The sequence below is a fragment of the Salarias fasciatus genome (genome assembly GCF_902148845.1).
Source record: "Salarias fasciatus chromosome 23 unlocalized genomic scaffold, fSalaFa1.1 super_scaffold_20, whole genome shotgun sequence".
NCBI lineage: Eukaryota > Metazoa > Chordata > Actinopteri > Blenniiformes > Blenniidae > Salarias > Salarias fasciatus.
The window spans coordinates 7,444,279-7,453,130 of record NW_021941230.1 but is presented as its reverse complement, the minus strand read 5'-3'; the positions used below and the strand labels follow the sequence as shown (position 1 = coordinate 7,453,130).

General features: G+C 51.2%; 1 protein-coding gene across 1 annotated transcript; it reads left to right on the top strand.

Annotated features, from left to right (window-relative positions):
• Positions 1 to 1,910: 1,910 nt before the first annotated feature.
• Positions 1,911 to 5,660, top strand: LOC115383618 (scavenger receptor cysteine-rich type 1 protein M130-like; the record flags this gene model as incomplete). The annotated part of the gene is made up of 5 exons (XM_030085750.1): positions 1,911 to 1,999; positions 2,130 to 2,140; positions 3,144 to 3,458; positions 3,543 to 3,700; positions 5,367 to 5,660. Coding segments are annotated over 5 exons (867 nt in total), but the record flags the coding sequence as incomplete, so codon positions are not given.
• Between the last annotated feature and the right edge of the window lie 3,192 nt (positions 5,661 to 8,852).

The following is an 8,852-nucleotide window of genomic DNA, read 5'->3' as shown; positions in this document are numbered from 1 at the left end:
TGATTGATTGATTGATTGATCAGGACAAAATTCATCCTGTCGTGTGTTTCTGCATTAGGCTGTGAGCTTTTGGATCTTCCAGCTGTATGAAGGTTTTACTTATTGATCCAGCCTGATTGGATCAATTTACTGATTGAAATCCTGTTTGAGAACATGAAGAATAAAGAAACACAAACGTGTTGAGGTGTCGTGAATATCAGTTTTCAAATCAGACTGCTTTAATCTGAGAGGATATCGCCAATTCTGTCATGGAAACACAACCACCTCCTGACGTGTGACAGCAGCCTCCTATCAGATCTAATCATACAAGTCCGTTTCTCAGGAAATGACTTCTTGCTCAACATGGTTGCAAAAGATTCGCAATCTGGACAAATATCCAGAGACACAGAGATAATCAGACACACAGAGAGACGTGGTCGACCTGGAACATGGAGCTGAAGCTGCTGCTGCTGCTGCTGCTGCTGCTGCTGCTGTGGAGCTCAGGTAGGACTCTGCTGCTCACTGCTGCTTCTCTCTCTGCTGGGAATTCTCCTCCATCTGGGAGTTTCAGTGCTCCACACACTAGAAAGAAGACATTAGTGTGGTCCTGAAAGCTGCTTCATGGATCATCCTGATGGCTCTTTTCTGCAGTGAGGATTTGGAGCTGTTGCTCCAAACTTCCAGGCAGTGGTTCTAGTACGACAGTATCAGTGAACAATATCTCATCTGGAGAGCTTTGCTGTATAGGAAGGATTCTGCTTTGCTGAGGACTGAAAGACTTGTGGATATTTTGGATTCAGCTTATTTGATTGTGAGGTTTCCAACAGATCTTCTTGTTGATTTTCACCCTCAGAAACTTGATTTCTGGAACTCTGTCTACTTCTACACCTTCTGTCAGAACTTTAGAGTCTCTATATTCCCCTAATGACTTCCAAACAACATACATTTACTGAGAGTTTGAGTGAATCAAAACACTTTTTGAATGTGTTCAGTTCTGAGTTGATTTCCTCAGAGCTGCTCTAAATTCTCCCTGGACAGAAAATATCTATGTCATCAGAAAACAAGATAAACAGTAGTATTTGACCGATTTTACATTCTTCATAACAGTTTTTCCCAGTGGCTTTGGTGCATTTCCCTCATGACTTTTTCCATTTGCTCAACAGTCAGTTCAGCCTCCTCCACATTCAGTCATTTGTTGTCATCATAGCAGCAGTTTCTCGTTTGATAACATGAAAGTTTGCTCATGTCCTGTCAGTCCAGATGAACTGTCATGCTTACTGCAGGCAGCTCAAAGGAGGCATGCGCACTTCTGTGGTGAAGCCCAGGGCAGTATGGGTAATGAAGTCTGTGCAGGATGAAGGAGGAAACGTACGTTGGGCCCTATGAAGGCTGATATGCTCTGATAAGCGGCAGGACAACTTGCTTTTGAGGAATGAACTTTCCATTTTGAATAAGTGACACGTTTTGCAGGTTTTCTACTCAGTTTAACTTTTTGCACTCATTGTTTTGAGAAATGCATTCACTGTTTTGCAAAAGTAAAAAGTGATGTGAGGAATGAACCAAAGTGATTGAGAACAACTGTCATGTCTGGAGTGAAGTGTTTTGTTTCTCAGTTTGTTCTTGACCTTTGACCTCTCTTGGCCCAGTCTGGATGCTGTTAACCTGAGCTGGACTCTTCATATTTTCAGCTCATCTTCAGATCAAACATATTTCACTAGAATGTTGACACTGAACTCAAGCTGCATGATCAGAAGTGAGAATCACTGAAACCTGATGAATATTGAACTCTCTGTTTCCCCACAGGAGTCCATCTGGAAGACAGACACCATCCAGCTGGTAAAGAAAGTCCTCAAAGATGAAGAAAGAAAGTGAATCTTTGTTCTTGCTGACTTTGTGCTCTTTGCTCAGAGGCTGATGTTGAGTTCAGGTTGGTGGGAGGAAGCTCTGGCTGTTCAGGTGGACTGGAGTTGAAGCACCTCGGAGAATGGAGACCAGTGGACAACAATTTCTGGAACCTGAAGTTATCAACTGCAGTCTGTGAACATCTGGACTGTGGCTCTGCTGTTTTCATCAATACAACATCTGGGTCATCAAGCAGATCTGCGTGGAGTGTTGAATATAAATGTTTCAAGTCTCTGTCAGATTTGAAGAATTGCTTCTGGTCCTTTGATTCTGCCGATTACATTAATCTCAGGTGCTCAGGTAAGGCCAGTGTGGTTTCATTAACTACATGTTGTCGGCGTGGTGAGTTCAGACATAAAGCTTTTACTGAAACATGACATTAGAATTGATCATTAAAGATTCAAGGTTTTTATTTTCCATTTGTTCACATAAATACACAGCTCAGGCACACAGGCTTTCATGTGAGGAGTTTCTGTTGAAGTCAAGTTAACAGATTCATATCAAAAATAGAATTAAAGACACTCAACAGGAGTGAAATAAAGAATAGATACAAAAGAGAAAGAGGACCAGATGCTGCAGCTGAAGAATGAAAACAATTCAACTGTCCATAAGAAGGTGTGTGTGTGTGTGTGTGTGTGTGTGTGTGTGTGTGTGTGTGTGTGTGTGTGTGTGTGTGTTTGTGTGTGTGTGTGTGTGTGTGTGTGTGTGTGTGTGTGTGTGTGTGTGTGTGTGTGTGTGTGTGTGTGTGTGTGTGCGCGCGCCCAAATGTCCCCACAAGGACAGGAAAACCTGCTCGATGTGCCTTGTGGGGACCTTTTTCCAGTCCTAATGAGAGGAAACAGTGTTTTCTTGACCATGCTGTTGTTACTGAAAAAAGTAAAAGTGCAAAAACAGTTATTTAGGGCTATGCATTGTTGTGGTTTGGGTTAGGGTTAGGATAAGGGTCAGGGTTAGGGGCTAGTAAAGGCATTATGTCAATGAGTGTCCTCACAAAGATAGAAATACAAATGTGTGTGTGTGTGTGTGTGTGATGTTTCCATCTCAGTTATCATCAGTTTCAGTGTCACAGGGAAAAATTGTTGTAAAACATGGTTTGTGTTCTGATCCTGTCTTCGCTCCTGTGTTTCAGAGTGTAGCTACAGTGTTTCAGGTTGTAGGTACAATGCTTTTTGAGGTTTTAGCTGCAATGCATGTGTGTGAGGTTGTAGCTGCAGTGTTTATGATGGGATTGTAGGTACAGTGACCTCCTGTCCTGTGTTCAGACTCGGTGCGACTGCTGAATGGATCCAGTCGTTGTTCAGGCAGACTGCAGGTGAAGACTAACCCGTCTGACCAGACCTGGTCCTCAGTGTGTGAAGCAGACCTGGACCTGCAGGATGCACAGGTGGTGTGTCGGGAGCTGGGCTGTGGGGCTCCTTCAGTCCTGCAGGGGGTGCTCTATGGAGACGTGCAGACTCCCAGGTGGAGCCCAGAGTTCCAGTGTGGAGGCCATGAGTCTGCTCTGCTGGACTGTAGAAGCTCAGGCTCAGCTAGAAGCAGCTGCTCACCTGGTAAAGCTGCTGGACTCACCTGCTCAGGTAGAAGAGGAGCTGCAGCTTTCACACCTCTTCTCTTCACACTCACTTCATCCTCTCACTCTTCTCTCTCTGCTCTGGGTTCAGGGGTCGATGAGTTCAGGTTGGTGGGAGGAGCCAGTCGCTGTGCAGGAAGTCTGGAGCTGAAATATCTTGGTGAACAGAGACCTGTGGTATACTATCTCTTCATGGTGAAGACAGCAGCTCTCATCTGTGAACATCTGAACTGTGGCTCTACTGTCTCTGTACAACCAACAAATGTGTCACATCAATCTATGTGGAGAATCTTCCCAGGATGTGTTCAATCTCAATCTGATCTGTGGAACTGTGTGGGATCATACCACTTCTTTCACAGCCTGAAACTCACCTGCTCAGGTATGTTTTGTTGACTTTAAAGGTGCATTAAGGAGTTTGCATGTTTTATGCGAAACAGCACCCCCTGCAGGTTTTGGGCGTAATGCAGCTTAGTGAAAAACTTGTGCCTGTCGCTTGCGCGCACGGAAGAGGGGAACTCCTTCCTCGGTCTTTCAGTACCTGGTGGAGTCTGTGCTGGAGCTGTGGCAGTGCTAGAAGCCAGTCTTTTCTTACTTTCTGGAAGCTCCTGCTCAATTGTTGCTCACTAACCATCTGGCGGAGTAATGGCGGACAAAACGAAACTTAACTCAACCAGGGCAGCCGGAGCGTGCATTACGTCATTCCTTTCAAATTCTCAGCAAAAAAATTCTGGTGCCAGACCGGCACTGCAACTTTCAAAAGACAATTTAGTGTTGTTAGCGGTACTTGCAATGAATATGTCAGGGGACATTGTACACATCATTAAAAATGTGTAACATATTTATGGTGGAAAATAAGCATTTTTAAAGTTGAAAAACTCCTTAATGCACCTTTAAGAAAAAAAAAAAGAATATTTTCTTCCTGGTTTTACAGCAGATTTGTTTTCTGCTGCTAACTAGTTACTTAGTAAAATAACTGTATGACCTGTCCCATTCCCTATCTGGGCTCGTACACATTGAGTTCCTGAGGGTGGAGAGGGGGAATTGTCTTGGACGCGTGTCCGCACAGCGAGTCAATCACTGAGTCACACACTTCCTCCGTTTGGGTGCTGCGACCCATTTATTTTCAGTGCATGAATCCACTTCCAAAAACCAGACAAATAAGGGCACACACGCCGCTCAGACATGGTGCAACCCGCCAAACAACATGATTGAAAGACTGTTTGCTGTCCCTCTCTGCACACACCTCCAGCTAATCATTTGTGCGCTCCAGATTTTCCTTCACTCCTCCTGCTCCCCCTGGTGGTCAATTAAAGAAATGATAAATGGTTCCTACAATAACTATTGCTTTACTTTTGAAAAAAAAAAAAAAAAGTTTAAATATGTCAAAGAACCTGGATCCCCTCATAACGGAATTTTAAGAAGCATGTTCAATTATAAAACTGAACATGTGATTAATGAAATAAATGGACAACTGACAGATCAAATTACAAACAGGAAACACTCCATTAATTTATTCAAATGTCGTGTGATAATATGATAAAAGAAACCAGTCGAATTTGGTATCTAACTGTTGATAGTGTTTCAATAGAGGTCTGTACTTCCATTTAGTTTAAAAGCTGCCTTTGAAAGATCAGGGCTCTCTATGGCTGTATCCAGTAGCGGCCGGTGGAGCGGGGCGGGGCGCAGGTGGCGGGAGCACTTGTTTCGTTCGCCTACACCATCAGCGGCAGGTGGTGCGGCGTTAATTCACTTCCGCACTGGCGGAAGTGCTCATTTCCATACCCGCACATTCCAGGCGGGCAGTGTTGAAGAAACCAGTTTATTAAAAATAATCGTTGCCTACCTGTTGTGTTGTTTGGAATGCGCCTTGAATGCGCGGGTGTGGAAATGAATGGATTCTCCAGCCCGTGACCAGTTGCCAACGGGCGTCGTACCATTCACTTGCTGCTCCTGCGGCGCTCTGCTCGCCGAGCAGGATCGTCATAAGCGCTACTTCGTCTGCCTCGGCTGGCAGCATCGCCGCCAGTGGTCCTCCTGCCTGGCCTGCCTTGCTCTGCCGCTCGAAGAAATTCAGCGGCGAGCGGCCTTCATGGGCGACACCTCTCCGGTTCCCGCCCATGAGGACACCGCCACTCCCGCCGCCTACGAATGGGCCGAAATGAGTGGCAGCAGCAGCAGCGCTTCGGTGTCGAGGAGCTCGACTCACTAGGACAACTCTGTCTCCACCGTGTCCCGCGCCAGCTGCCAGGACACCCCCTGCGAGCCTGTGGAACACCTCGCGGGGCTCTTCACGTCCACCGCCGAGCGCACCGGCCTCTGGAGCCGGTTCAGCGCGACTTCGCACTGGGGCTAGCAACACAGTCACGGACTCGGTCCCGGACTGCAGTGCTATGTCCGACCGTGTCATCATTCCAAGCGCACGTTCAGAAACATTGGGGTACGCCGCTCACCGCCAAGGGCACGGTGAAAGGCTACCATGAGTATTGCTGTGTGGATGGCTGGCCACCGGTCTCCGGAGTGCCTGTCAAAGAGGACTCCGTTAGACTTCTCCCCAGATCCTCAGCCTGGCCTGGTGGCAAGCCCAAGCTGCCGTCTGAGAGAGACAGGCACATGGCGAGCTTCCTGGATCGCGGTTATGCTAGCAGCAACCAGACATTCGCCCTAGCCAACAACTTGACCTTCCTGCTGGGCTCTGTGGACAAGATTTGCCACGAGAAGTCCCAGCTGTCTCCAGACAACATCGAGGAGACCCAGAATACGGCCGAGGTCCTGATGCGGATGTGCAGAGCTATCGCCATCAACGGAGGCCGCGTCATGGCCAATGCACAGCTCGCCATGAGGCATCTGTGGTTTGGTCTCTCCTCACTCTCTGAGCGGGACCAACGGGGAGTCCTGGGGCTCCCCCTGTCCACCTCCTCCCTCTTTGGACCTGACATACAGGTCATCATCGAGCGCCTGGAGGCGGCGGCGTGAGCGTCTCAGCAGTTCGCCCCACACCTGCAGCCCCGCTGTGAGCCGCCACCGCAGCAACGACGTTCTGCGGAGCAGCAGCGTCCAGCCCCCTGGAGTTCCACTGCGCCTGGCCAGACTCAACCGTCTTCCCGCCGACCCTCCTCCCGGGGCGCCGACCAGCCGACACGGTCCCGTGCTCCCAAGCCGTGGAGCACCCCGTCCGCTCATCCAGCTTCTGTTGTGAAAAATGTAAATAAAGGCCGTCAGGCCCGTTACATCTCTCAAAGAACAATCCTTCCTCTCCCCCGTGTTTGCATGATTGAAAAGTGTCAAACTCAGCAGGACCTTTCTTCCTCCCTTCTCCCACTCCGGGATAAAGCGGCTGAGAATGGTGAGTTGAACGTGCACAGAATCGCCTGGATGCACGTGCCGTCACCGGCTCTCCCTCCACGCTCTTGCAGCCCTGCAGCTGTGGATGCAGGGCACAGCACCGGGAGGCCACTAGCTTTCCCGCTGTGCGTGCCACGCAAGTGGAGCACTGCTGATGTCCTACTGGCACCCCGCAAACGCTCCAGGCTGCATTGTCTGCCGGCTTCGGCTCAGGTGAGCACAACAAAGCGCCAGAGCGGCATAGCCGTGCCGGCCCGGGTCCCCACTGTGGGGCATCCCGGCGCCAGCAGCATCCATAACGCTCCCGGCTGCCTTTTCCCATCAGCTTCTGCTCATGCTAGCACAGCAAATCTCCACAGCAGCGGAGCTTCACCAGCCCGGGTTTCTGCTGTGAGGCACCCCGCCCCCGGTATCACTCGTAACGCTTCCAGCTGCGTTTTCCCACCATCCTCCGCTCATGTTAGCACAGCGAGGCGTCAGAGCGGCAGAGCCGTGCCGGCCCGGGGGACCACCGTGCAGCGTCCCGGCCTCGGCATCTCTCATACCGCTTCCAGCGATGTTTCTCCACCGGCTCCTGTCTGTGTTAGCACAGCGGAGTGACAGAGGGGCTCTTGCCGGCCCGTGTTCCCGCCGTGGGGCGCCCCGGTCCCGGCCTCAATCATCACGCTCCCAGCATCGTTTCTCCACTGGCTTCCGCCTGTATGGAGACGGTGAAGCCTCAGCAGCGGAGCTCTGCCGGCTTGGGCTCCCGCTACTGAGCGTCCCAGCTCCGGCATCATTTCCGAGTTCAGCGGCTTAGGAAACTCCGGGATCATGCCACCTCTGCCCGGGTTGTCTCCAACAAAGCACCGGTCTGCGGCCCCGAAGCCGCCGCCCGCACTCATTCATGGGAGCCCCCCCATCTCCTGAGGCCGGGAGGACAGGTGGGCCGTCCCCACAGGCCGTGGTACAGCCACTCACGTTCCGTTTTCATACGTGGCGTGCCATGTTGGGACCACTTTCTCCCTGGCTGTTCAGGACGCTGAGAGGCGGCTATGACCTGCAGTTCGCCTGTCGTCTGCCCCTCTTCAATGGGATCCTTCGTAAGCGGCTCGCATGCCCTGCGGGGTTGCTGGGGTTGGAGCTGGACACGCTCTCCATGACGGCCCACCTCTCTGAGTAGAGATGAACCTCCCTTCTCTCGGCCCTGAGGTCTGCGATGACCACACCTCTGGTCATTGTCCGATTGATCAGGACCATCCTGGGTGTGATGGCTGGAGCCCACCCAGTGGTACGGTTGGGCCTTCTACACATGCACAGGCTGCAATGGTGGTTTGCATGTCTACGCTGCGTGGGGAAGCGGGACGGATGCAGAAAGATCCCAATCCCGCCCCAAGCATGCCAGGATCTCCGCTACTGGATGGATCCTATTCTCCTGATGCAAGGAGTCCCCCTGGGCTGTGTGTCGCATTGCGTCGAGGTGTTCACAGATGCGTCTCTCGCAGGATGGGGAGGCACCCTAAACCACCGCACGGTGGGCGGTGCTTGGGATTCTACTCCCATTCACATCAATGTGCTGGAAATGACGGCGGTGCAGAAAGTCCTGCTCCATTTCCAAGCCAGGCTGAAGGACAGCCATGTGCTCATCAGGATGGACAACACTACAGTGGTCACGTACCTGAACAGGCAGGGGGGGACCTGGTCTCCCCCTCTTCATCACAAGTGGCGGAGATCCTCCTGTGGGCAGACCGGCACTTTGCATCTCTCAGAGCGCAACACATGCCCGGGGTTCTCAACGTCAGTGTGGACAGGATGTCCCAGGGGGGACCCACTCTGCGATGAGTAGGGCCTGTCCCCGTGGGTCGTAGCCCGACTCTGGCACAGGTTCGGACGCCCAGTGGCAGACCTTTTCGCAAGTGCAGGGAAGGCACAGTGCCCACTCTGGTTCTCGCTCAGGTTGTCAGACGGACCCCCTCTAGGGGTAGACGCCTTCACACACAGGAGCTGACCTCCGGGCCTCCTGTACACGTTTCCTCCAGTCCACCTCTTGACCCCGCTGCTACGCAGGTTGAGGATGCAC